This window comes from Leishmania panamensis (genome assembly GCF_000755165.1).
Source record: "Leishmania panamensis strain MHOM/PA/94/PSC-1 chromosome 17 sequence".
In the NCBI taxonomy this organism is placed as follows: domain Eukaryota; phylum Euglenozoa; class Kinetoplastea; order Trypanosomatida; family Trypanosomatidae; genus Leishmania; species Leishmania panamensis.
Genome location: NC_025862.1, coordinates 376261 through 388478, shown reverse-complemented (window position 1 = coordinate 388478; position 12218 = coordinate 376261). Strand labels below are relative to the sequence as shown.

Here is a 12218-nt window from a genome sequence, read left to right as displayed (position 1 = left end):
AGAAGAGGATGCCGAAAGGTCGGCTTTCAAGTGTGCAACATAGATGGCAGGGGACAAGGTGGCAAACAACGAAAAAGATGGACGACAGAGCACGCAGACAGCGGGTTAGAAGGGGGGGGGCTGTGGGGGTGTGAGAGGGGGAGGCGAAGGCAACCAGAGGAAGAAGAAACGAGGCTGTACAGCGAAAAACAACACCGACAACGAAATGAGAAAACAAGCCAGAGGCGAAGAAAGAGAGAGAGAGAGGAGGGGGGAAACACACAGAAAGAAGCCAAGATTAGGGTGTGCACAGCGAGAGAGAGAGAGAGAGAGAGCGAGAGCGAGAGGGAGAGGGAGAGGGAGAAGAAAAGAGAAGGACAGAGGAAGATCTACAGCAGCTAAAGAAACACCAAAGAGCGAGAGAAAGAGAAATGGGGGAAGTGGCCTCGTACGAGGGCACTGTTTTTCCGCCCGCCCTCTCCTCCCTGTTTTCTGTTTCGTGTTTTCTTCTCCTCCTCTTCGCTTACTCGCCTTCTGGGTGGCGAGCACACTTCCTTTCCGGTGGGCTCGGGTGACTTTCCTGCTCTGATCGCTGCCCTCCGCTTTGTTGCGCCTCTTGTTTGTTTCGTCGTCTCCGGCTTACCTTTCCTCTTTCTCCTCCTCCCCGCCCTGCCCGTTGAACGAATTGGCCAAGAGCACACACACACACACACACACACACACACAGACCGCCCTTCGCAGAGGAAGGAGGGGAAGAGCAGTGCCGTCGCACACCCACACAGACCAGAGCGACTATGCACTTAGCCCTACTGTGAAATATGTGGAGAGTGAGAGTGGAAGAAGGAAAAGAGAGACGAACGAGAGAGAGGCAGGGCTACCACACACAATGAGAGAGAAGAGAAGCACGAGTGCATTCAAACAAGCGCATGCACCGCTGATGAAAGAGGAAAACTCCCCAGTAGACGATGAGACGAGCAAAACTTTCAAGAAAGTGGAAGGAAAGATCGAGAAGAACAGAGGGAGAGCGCCGCGCACACACACACACTTGCATTCGCTTACTCGAGAGAGGGAGAGAAGGCAAACAAGAGAGAACCGAGATGAAAAAGTGGCAAACGAAAGGAGTAGTCCTCTAGCAATGCTCGCGCGCGTGCGTGCATGCGTATACTGACAACCTTCAGAGCAACCAATATACTAACACGCTACAATTAGCCCAGGGGGGTGATGAGGGTGTGAGTGAAGAAGGAGAAAGAGAGATGACGGAGAAGATAACCGCACAAACAATGAAGCGCACGGCGGAATGAGGTAGATGAGGTGAGGGGCGCGGTTGGGGACACTGAAGGAAGGAAAGGAGGTATCGAGGAAGTGCACCCCAAGGCGAAGAAGACGGCACCACGCAAATCCACGAAGAAGAACTAAAAGAAAGAGGGCAGCGAATACGAGGAAAAAAAAATAAAGCGGTGAGAAAGCGAGGAGACACGCCTGCACACGCACACGAAGGCAGCGTCAATGTTTGCGTGCGTGCACACACGTCTGTCAAACGATTGATGAGTGAGAGAATAAAATGGATGCAGGGCAGGGCAGGGCGGAGCGGGACGGGTGTGGTGAAGCGGCAGAATTCTCAAGCGTGTTTGCTTTTATGTTGCCTAGGAAGAAGGTAAACAGGCGACTATGATGATACGCTGTTGCTGGAAAACCGCCGCAGACACGCGCACACACAAACTCACAGGCTACGGGGAGAGGAGGATGGTATGTGCAAAGGATAAGCTAGCGGTGAGAGAAGAAAAAGAGTTGGAAAGGAAGAGAGAGAGAGGGGGGGAGGTGATTACAGAATGGCGTGAAGAATAAGGCTGGTGACAGGTCGTCTGTAACAGAGATGAGATGTGCTGCTAAGAGTAATGGGTAGACCTCTTTACTGCTCTCTTTGTCTCTTCTTGCACTCACGAGTCGCTCCGTCCCCTGTCAGCCCGCCACGTCCCCACAATGCGCACGCACACACGCAGTGCCAGCGGGGGAGAAGATGCACGAACGGCACAACAAACCGCTTACATGGATAGCCTCTAACTATGCTCCCCTTTGAGCGCTCGCGAACGATGCACTGACCACTTCCCGCCGTGCCTCCTCGACACGCGTGGAGAAAGCGAGGAGGAGACGCACGAAGAGGGTCAAGGGCCCTCTTCGTGTGTATTTGCGTATGTTCGGTATGCAGAAACAAATATGCTCCGACATGACTGTTTGGTGTTACCGACGCCTCGACTGCCGCGACTATCGGAGTCCGTCGTCGCTGCCCTTTCTTCTCTGAGTGTTCCCTTCTTTTCGTGAATGATGCGAAAAAAAAAAAGCGTACCGGGGGGGGAGGTGTGAGTGAATGGGTTCACATGGAGTCAACCAGGAAGTAGAAGAGAGGTGCGGGACTCCCTCACTCAGTCACTTACCTAAACCAATACCACCACGACCACCGTTGCCGCCTCCTCCCCTCCAGTACCACAGCCATCATCACACCATCACCCATCGCATCATTGGCGCCACTGGCCCGTCGCCGCAACTTACCGTGAAGAGCAACTCTCGCCCTCCACTCAGCGTGAGTCTTTCGCTTCCCCACATTACGTACTGCTTCTCAACTGCCTCTCCACAGGCCCGAGAACACTACCACCCACTCTCCAATAGGTCACTTGTCCTCTCCATTCTCGTCCTCGTCCACGTCGAACCGCACTGCAGTCGTGGCTTCGACGCCACAGTAAGCCATGCTCGTCACAACAGCGCGCATCTCCACAGTGTCCAAGTCCTCCGCCTCCAGTCGCGCTAATGAAAACAAGACGTCTGAGGAGACTTCATGCGTCGAAGTCGCCTCTGCGTCCATGACGTTCCGGGCCACACTAACTCGCAGGGCCAGCTGCCGAGTTCCCACTGACGCTCCAGCTCGTGAAGCCGCTAACGACCGATTCGAGACGATGCACCGCACCCACCACTTCGACGTCGGTGCGACATCGTCTGCGATCCCGACGATGCCGCCTTGTAGTGTGCAATCAACGCCGCCACTGCCCTCAGCTAGCCTCAGCATCGTCGGCGCCTTCCAGCGGAGCTGCGCAGTGACACGTACCACCATGGCTAGCACGCCATTCACCTCTTCGACGCGCCCCTTGGCACTGATTGACACCACCTGCGGCACTCCCGCAGCGTCCTGCACTGCAGAGGCAAGCACGTGCTGCACCACGACCGCAGCGTCGTCAGTCGTCACGACACCGCGCAGAGCGGGCTCCAGCTTTGATGCAGCTCCCGTTGGGTTCGTCTGTAGCTCCTGCAGCGTGCAGCTGCTTTGAATGACCTGTCGGGCAGCAAAGGACGACCATCTCAACGCGCGCCAGCACGGCAGCTGCGTCACCGGCGCCTCGCCGTCCCACCCCTGCTGCTGCAGGCACGCACCGAATCGAATCAGGCGGGTCACCGCCCACTCCTGTGCGTCGCCGTCCAGCAGCTCCACCACCGCAGTCACGACACGGCGCACTGCAGGGAGAAGGAAGCGTGCATCTTGCACGAGGCGCTGGGCGATGTCATCTGGCACGGCGTTGCAGAGTGCGTCACGCGTCGCGGCCGGCACGGCGGCGTGATAGAGACTGTGGCCAAAGTGCGTGTCGAAGGCGGCCGCTGCTACGGTGTCCACCTCGATTGACGAAGTGGTCCCGGCAGGGTGAAAGTAAGTGGCAGGGAAGAGCCGACTGCAGTACGCCAGCACGAGCAGGTAAACCTTTGTCCCTGCGGCTCCGAAGTCCAAGTCGATGTACCGCACACCGATGGACTCGGGTAAAGCACGCGCAATGGAATGCAGCGCCCGGTACTCCGCCGCCTCCGTCACACGCGCGGCGTCGCCGAGGTGAGCCGGCGTGAGCTCCACGCAGTGGTGTGCCAGGATCTGCCAAAGGTACGTCGTAGAGTCGTAGAGCGCAGCCTTCTTCTCAGCCTCGAGGGAGGCCGGCAGGACACGGACGAGATCCTCTGCGGTACTGACCGCGATGCAGTGGTGGGCAAGGGCCATGCCGCGCGCCGTAGGTCGCAAAGGGGCGTGCGGGTCCTCGTCCTCCTCTGTGTCCTCGAACTCTGCGTTACTCTTGTTGCCTCCATCCTCCCCCGCATCATCGTCACTGTCCGCATGGTGCCGTCGCACTCGCAGCTCCTCGATGCACTTTAGCTCCTTCAACGAGATCACCACGTGCGAGGCAAAGCTGGAGGCGTACAGAGATACATCGGCCGCCGTGGGCACACCGTAGAAGTGTAAGTTCGACTTGACATGGTAAAGGAAGTAGTGCGAGGACAGCACACGTAGCACGTCAACGCGGTTGTGCGCCCGCCCCTGCGCAATCGCCGTGTTCACCGTGTCACGAAAATCATCCGCGTACCGAAGGCTCGACTCCAGCGGCAGCGGCTCGTTGAGCAGCTTACCCCACACCCACACCCGTGGCGTGCGAGCGCACAGCACTGCCTCGTTCATGGCACGTGACGCCATTTGCATCAGCTCAGCAGCGGAGCAGTCTTGATAGCGCATGCCACGCTCGCCGTCCTCTCTCTCGAAGGCGGTCAGTCGCTCCCCGCAGCACACGATTGCGTTTGTGAAGAGAGCCGCCGGCAATCGCCAGGCCGCGTCGAATGTACAGACGAGACGCAGCGGCAGCAGCGCCTGCGTAGTGGGGTAGACAGCTGGTGCGTCAACAAGCTCCTGTATCGCGAGTGCGTCAAGTTCGCTGGTGCCTTTGTGCATGTAGGCGACGCCAGCCGCCAGAAACACGGCGAGTCGCGCGTCGTCGGTGGCGTGCTCAGTTGTTTCAGGGATGTAGTTGTCGCGGCACCGCAACAATATGCGCTGCGCCACCTCTCGCGCCTGACGTGCTGTGGGGACGAAGATCACCGTTGGAGCTGCGGCGTACGACGGTTGGCGCAGCAACTTCAGCGCCGCTATAACGCCGCTTTCGTAGCGACTTTGGGGTCCGGGCAGCTCCATCCCAGCCATGCGCACTCGCAGCTGCCGGTAGGAGGCACCGTAGTTGTACTGGTGGTTCACTGACACCTTCAGCCAACGGCCAAGCTCCGCCATGCTGATCAGCGGGTAGGTCAGCCCCAGAACACGCGCGCGACCCGCACCGCACCGCACGAGGAACGGCTCGCTGTTAAGTCGAGCCATGCACTCCTCCATCGCCTGCCCCTCGGGGACCCGCAGGAGGTGCAGGTGGTCAACGATGATGTGCGTCACGCCAGCCAGCACCGGGTCACCACGACGCACAAGGCGAATAAGGTTCGCACCGGTGGCAAGCACGATGGCGGCCGAGGTCACCTCAGCAGCGTTGCTTATCTCCTCAGCCCCATCGTTCTCCGTGTCGCCACCCCAGCTGCCAGCGAGCTCCACGACGCGCTGCTTCAACACCTCACCAAACTTGTAGCGCCAGTTCAGCGCACGGCGGTGCACAACGTCAGGGTTACTGGTGAGGTAGAGAAGCTTTCCGGGTAGCAGCAGCTTTGAGCGGGTGGCGGGCCTCTCCTCTTCCTCCTGCTGGTGCGTCTTCGCTGTCCGCTCTGTCTCCTTCAGCGCCTCCTCAAGCAAAAACTGCAGCACGAAGAGCTCCGCGATGGCTGTCTTGCCACCACCCGGCGGGATACCAACGAGGAGGTTGTGTGGGTGGTCCAGAAAGATGGGGTCGATTAGGTCTGACTGCAGCGCCGTGAAGTCCTGGAAGGGGAAGAGCGTCTCGCCGAGAGTGTGGAGCTGAAACGGAGCGAGGCGCTCCGCCACAGACGTAATGTTCGCGTCCTGCGAAGGCGGACGCTGATCCACCTCGCGCAGTGGTGCCGCCACTGGCGGCAGCAGCGTGTTCAGCAAGCACACCGAGGCGGAGGCTGTTGCAGCCAGCCAGTGCGGGGAGGCCACGCGCACGAGCAGGTGCGTCGGCGCCGGCTCCACCATCGGCACCACCACGGGCGGGCAGGCATAGGCAACTTGCTCCAGTACATTTGCCAAAGGAATTAGGATTAACTCGTGGTGTAGCAGGCGGCCGTTGGTGTGCTCGATCATGAGCTCCACCTCGCACACCGAACAGCCGTGCAGTGACTCAACGTAGTCGAAGTCAGGTAAGATGTCAACGTCCACGTAAAGCATCCCCCGCGTCAGCGGTCGCACAGCGGCGTCGACGGCGTAGTGCGGCACCACATGGATCGCCTCATATGCAGACTGCGCGCGCCGGTCGTCGCTGAGTTTCTCGGCCAGGTCCTCGACGCTCCAGCGCCGCACCTCCTCCCACGGCACGCGCACGCGCTCCAGCGCCGGCAGGATTGCGTCGAAGTTTTTCATTGGCAAGTAATCGCGCACCTGCCGCAGCGGCGACTGCACAGCCCACTGCCGGTGCACCGTCATCAAGTACAGCTCAAGAAACTGCCGCGCCGTGCGGCCATACTCGCGAACGAGGCAAATTTCATACAGTGCCCGCAGGATGCGCTGCGCGGAGTCCTTCACGTACGCCATCTCACTCATCAACGGCAGCCCCTCCAGACCCTTCTGACTGATGTAGCACTGAAGAAGGATGTTGATCTTCGCCAGCGGTGTGTAGCGGGACTCACGCACAGCCACTGGAGCGCTCTCCATAAGCTCCTTGAGCTGCGCCTGCTCCTCCGCCCGCACACCGATGCTGGCGAATTCGCTAGAGGAGGCGAAGACGCGGAACAGCTCGACGTCCTGCATGGCGTTGCTCATCAGTCCCAGGTAGGCGATCATGGATGCCGTCGTGATGTAACAGTAGGAGGCAATGCGGCCATACGCGGTGCCGACCACCGTCCTGGCGCGGGCGTCGTAGTCAGCCATCTTCGACTCCTTCAACTCCTCAAACGCGGTGTGGACAATGTTGGCGAGGTGGTGGAGAAGCAGCGGATCACTGGAGCTGGCGCGGATGCCGTACACCTCCGGCACTTGCTGCATCCGCACGTACAGATAGGACCGCTGAAGCCACTGCACGCCTTCATCGACCGTCTCCACGTGGCCCAGGGTGATCTCGGCGTTGAGCATGTCAACGAGTCGTCGCATCATGTGCGACTCTATAGGCAGTTGCTGGTTCAGCACGCTGAGGTAGTAGTGAAGGTCATCCGGGGAAGTGATGATAGTGGCCCTGCCCACGGTCGCGCCATAGCCTACGCGACCGGCTCGCCCGAACATCTGCAGCACGTCCAACGCGCTCAGCAGCTCCGACCGCCCCCTGGCGCCGTTGAAGACGCGAGTGCCCTTAATGATGACGTGGTTCGCAGGCAGGTTGACACCCCAGGCGAGCGTCGACGTGCACACAAGAACCTTGATGTGGCGGTCCGCAAAGAGCCGCTCCACCGTGTTGCGCTCGTCTCGGCTGAGGCCGGCGTGGTGGATGCCGAAGCCATCCGGCAAAAACTTTTGCAGGCTGCGGCGCAGCACAGCACCTCCAGCCCCGCTGCTGGCCTCCAACAACGCCTTGTGGCTGTCGCCGTCGGGGCGCACAAAGTAGTACCCGCGGCGCTCCTCAGCAACACGCTTCTGCAAGCACCTCGCCGTGTGCTCAGTCTCCCCCCTGGAATGCACGAATATCATTACCTGCTCCTCGGCCTGCACCGCATGCAGTACCTTGTCGTAGGCCACGAGGTTCATGACGGCACTCTGCGCCATACCCTTCACCTTCTTGATGGCGCAGTAGGCCTGCACCAACGGAATGGGGCGGTAGCTGTTGTCAAACACAAAAAGGCCGCGCTGGCGGTTCACCTGCAGGAAAGCCGCGACGTCCGTGTAGTTTGGAAGAGTGGCGCTGAGCCCGATCAGTCGAATGCCACCCTCGCCGCGGAGCTGCTGCTGCAGCATTGTGCGCGCCACAATCGCCTCCACCACAGGGCCACGTTCGTTGTGGAGGAGGTGCACCTCATCGATGATGAGCAGCTTCAGCAGCGACGCCACTCCGAGCTCGACGGACTTTCGCGTGACGACGTCCCATTTCTCCGGCGTCGCCACAATCAGCTGCGTGGCAGCCATCTGCTGCTGCGTCATGGCCATGTCACCGGACAGCTCAGCCACAGTAAGACCGAGCGGCTCCAGTCGCGTCGAGAAGGTCCGCACCACCTCCTGCACGAGAGCCTTCATGGGTGCCACATACACCATCTTCAAACTGTGGCCATCAATCACACCTGTCGCAGTGTTTCGAGCTGCCGCGATGGCGCGCAGCATCGCCATCATCGCCACATTCGTTTTACCGGCCCCGGTTGGCGCACTCACCAGCATGTTCTCGTCCGAGTGGAAGGCGCAGTCGTACACTTTAGACTGCATGGCATTGAGCTCCACCACACCTGGGAATGCCGGCACCGCCCACCCTGGGAAAGATGTGGCGACAGGTATGAGCGGGTCCGACGCGCTGCACGACGAGGACGGCGGAAGGAGGATCTCATCGTGGGTCTCGTAGGTCAGCCGCTGCGTACCTTGTGGGACCGTAGCGCGCACGTGCAGGTGCGGTGCTCGCTCATCCTGAAAGGCGCAGGCCTGAAGGTTCACCCGTCGCAGCAGGTGCTGCCGTGGTGCTGCCGACGCGAGCATAGATACCGCCTCCTCGTTGCCACTCGCGGCCGCAAACTCGCGGTGCTGCTTCAGTTGCTCCATGTTCAACGGATCCACTTCCTTGCCGGTGATACTCTGGTATAGGTGCTCGACCCGCGGGTCATCTAGGGCGTGTTGACGCATTCCATCCATGACTACGTGGCGCTCCTTCTGTGTCGTGCATTGGGCGTAGCGCAGCCCGTACACGACGCTCCAGCGCGATTGCACCGCGTCACCAATCCAGTCCATCACCGCCTCGTCCTCATAGCCGCCCAGACACGTGGTGAGCTGTGTCTCCAGCGTGAAGTCATCCTCCTCCCTCTCGCTCAGAAAGTTCAGCACCCGCTGTGCTAGCCTGTTACAGGTATCAGCATCGTGAGCCGGAAAAAGACGACGCACGGCGTCTTTAAGAAACTGCGCATTGCACGCGACTTCTTCAAACGGAATCCGTGGCATCTCCACCGCCCTCGCCGCCAGCGCGTCGTCCTCGTCATACTCGTCATCGTTCAACTCCCCTGAGGCACCCCTGCCAGCAGCCAGCGTCGCGGACGCCCCCCACGCCTCTGCCTCCTCGACTGTGTCAGCTATTCCGCCGCCTTCGGCGAAGGCGTATTGCATTAGATTCTGATCATCCTTCATGAGCGCCTTGCGCTTCTTACGCCGCTCCTTTCTCTCCGCCGCCGAGGAGGACGCGCCGCCCGTCAGCAGCTCCACTTTGCGTCGCTCTTCTGCGTCACTACGCAGGGTATCGCTGCTACCGTCGCTGTCGGTGTCGCTGCTACTGGGGCCCGCGAAGTTCAAGTCCTGCACCCCCAAGGCACCGGAAGACGAGGTCAGCAAACCACACGTGCCGTTTGCCGCCACCTTGTCGTCAGCCACGTAGTCGGTGATCAGTTTCCCATACTGCAAGAAGTGGTCGCGAACCTCGCGGCTTAGACGGGTGTCCAGCAGCCGCTCAAGGCTTTGTTGCTGATCGCTCAGCGTCGCCGCCGATGAGGATGTGCCAGATGCGGCCGAGCACACAATGCTCAGCACCTGCTCGGCGATCTCCTCCACGTCATCCTCCACACCTGGTGGAAGGTGGCGGCGCACGTCGAGCAGAAGACGCTCATAGTACGACTTGGTCAGGTCCGAGTGCGGCACGTAATGCGTCGCCAAAGATCGCTCGAGGAGACTCACATAAGACATATTTCTGTTGCGTCCTCACACTATTGGGGGGATGTTAGTTGTAGGAGGAGTGTGTGTGGGGGGGGGGGGGGGTGTATGGGTGGCACGGCGAGAATTCCTACTGTAGCGCACGCATGAACGCATTCAAGACCCACATGAAGAGAAAAGGGAAAAGGGGGAAAAGGCAATGAAAGCACATGGTGGTCATTCAACGCTTGAAAAGTGTGAACGCAGGGATGTCACTCTAGAGGTATCCTCTCTGCTCTAGCCGTGCCAATCCCTCCTGCGTCACGCACGGACACGCGCAAATGAGAGAGATGGCGCGATGCAGGACCGGGGGGGGGGGGCGGGTGATAGCCCGGTGGAATTTGCAACGGCACATGCGCACAGGTAGCCGGCACCGCTGCCTTGAGTACACACGCAGGCGCATGGAGAAGATCGTAGAACAGCTGCAACGACGGCAGAGTGTGTGCATACGTATGGGTGTGTGGGCGTGGGCGGGAGGTACGGAGACGAAGAGCCAAAATATAAATTATGGTGGCGGCCATAAATACATAAACCAAATGAGCAATCCAACACACACGCACAACAGCAATTGCAGAATGAGAAAAAAAAATACACTAAGAACGAGAGGGAAGAGCAAAAAGCACAATCGCTGCACAAAAGCCCCGGCCTCCTCCTCCCCACAAAAAGAGAGTAAAACGTTGGGTAGCCCAGTGGAAGCAACATCAGCCTCAGTCCCGCGACGTCCCCACCCACCTTAAGTGAGGAGAGAGGGGGGGCGCTGGGGGGACAGGGAAGGAGGGACAGCGCTCAATTGCTCTTCTTATCCATCCTCATCTGCCGACGCCCCAGCATGCGACGCAGCTGCTGCATCAGCGTGGCCTCCGGCGCCACCACCTTGAGGTAAAGCGACTCCTGAAGCCCGCCAGCTGCCTTGAAGCCCATCGTGAAGGCCAAAAGCATGGCGGATATCCACAACATCATCAGCCACCAGCGGATGAAGAAGGCGCAGTAAAGGGGCGGGGCTAACCAGTACACAGGCGTGATGACAGCGCCGAAGAGGCCAACCTGCTGGTAGTACCGCCTCCACCACGGCCGGTTAGGGTGGCGCAGGCGCTCCTCGTCGTCGTCGTAGCCGGCGACGCCGACGCCTTCGCCGAGCACCGCCCGCACATCGGCGGTGTCAAAGCCGATTGGGCTCGACAGGAGGAACCGCGACAGCAACAGCTCCTTCTCCGCGAAGCGCTCATGGATCCATGCGGTGAGGGCGACCTCCTCGGTGGGGCAAACGTGCGTTGGTTTTTTCTGCGCTGCCGCGGCCGCTGTGCCTGCGACAGGGTAACTGTTGATCAGCAGGTGTACTTTCTTTGGGTGATGGCCATTGACGAGTGACGCCTCGTTCGGGCGCTCCCCTGAGGCGTGGAGCGTGTAGGCGATAGTGAGGTCCACCACCTCCTCCACCTTGTCGGCACCACCTAGCATGTTCATGAGCGCCACAGTGCCAGTGGTACGCGGATTCAGCACATGGTGGAACTTCGGCAGCCCAGCCTTCGCAGCATACGCCTGCGACAGCTGGACGTTGCTTGGCGAGAGGTCGGTGCCTTCCGGGAAGATGACAATGACAGGGGTGTCATTGGTGGCGTTGTAGAAGTCGACCATGCGCTGGATGTGCACCTTGTCGCTTTCCCAGTTGCGCGCCAGGAAGAGGTAGCGAAAGAGCTCCATACACCAACCCAGAATCGGGAGCTGCTTCAGATCTCCTTTCATGACGTAGCGAATGTGGCTAATAATCCTTCGGGTACGGGCAAAGTAAAGGAACGTGTAGACCCAATCGATGCGGCAGTGGTGATTCATGATGATGATCTTGACCTTTCCGGGCTGCGACGGCGGCCGCAGCACCTTGTCCAAGTCTAGGTACCTCTCCATTGCGCCCTCCTCATTGCGCATGGTTGTTATATAGTGCTGCTCCAGGTGCTCCTGGCCATCGCTATCAACGACAGTGTAGGCAACACGGGTACCCAGCATGTTCTCCAACAAGCAATCCACCCAGCATAGGTACGCACGCTGCAGAAAGTTGTAGTGTACTTTGATGAGGCGATACAGCGGCATCAGCGCACTGTCACCAAAGACGTACTTCACCAGATAGAGCACCAGCACCAGCCATGACTCATACAAGGAGAAGGCAAAGACCGCGACGACTAGGGCGCACGTCAGCGCTATGCTGCCGACCAGTGTCAACTTCATTTCCTCGTTTCCTTTTGCGTTGTTCTTCCGGTCTTCTCTTTCGTGCCGACTACCCCTCTAGGCCACCCACCCACCCACTCTCTCTCTCACCACGGCACCTTCTTGTGTATAGCACTCGTCCGACAACGTCCGTCACGCAGCGGCAGGCAGCGACTTCCGTCCACGCCTTGTTTTGTCCAGTGCCTGCAGCCCTTTCCCCTTGGGCTCGTGTAGTGACACACGCCTTCCTCCCCTTCTCTCCCCCTCCTTG

The 12218-nt window shown here is 59.6% G+C and overlaps 2 protein-coding genes across 2 annotated transcripts; both read right to left on the bottom strand.

Annotated features, from left to right (window-relative positions):
* Positions 1–2644: 2644 nt before the first annotated feature.
* Positions 2645–9742, bottom strand: LPMP_170910 (ATP-dependent RNA helicase, putative; the record flags this gene model as incomplete). The annotated part of the gene is made up of 1 exon (XM_010699480.1): positions 2645–9742. One exon carries the CDS (start codon positions 9740–9742, stop codon positions 2645–2647), a length of 7098 nt encoding a protein of 2365 aa, XP_010697782.1.
* A 792-nt stretch (positions 9743–10534) lies between these two features.
* Positions 10535–11968, bottom strand: LPMP_170900 (phospholipid acyltransferase, putative; the record flags this gene model as incomplete). The annotated part of the gene is made up of 1 exon (XM_010699479.1): positions 10535–11968. The coding sequence occupies one exon, from the start codon at positions 11966–11968 to the stop codon at positions 10535–10537; it is 1434 nt and encodes a 477-aa protein (XP_010697781.1).
* Positions 11969–12218: the final 250 nt, after the last annotated feature.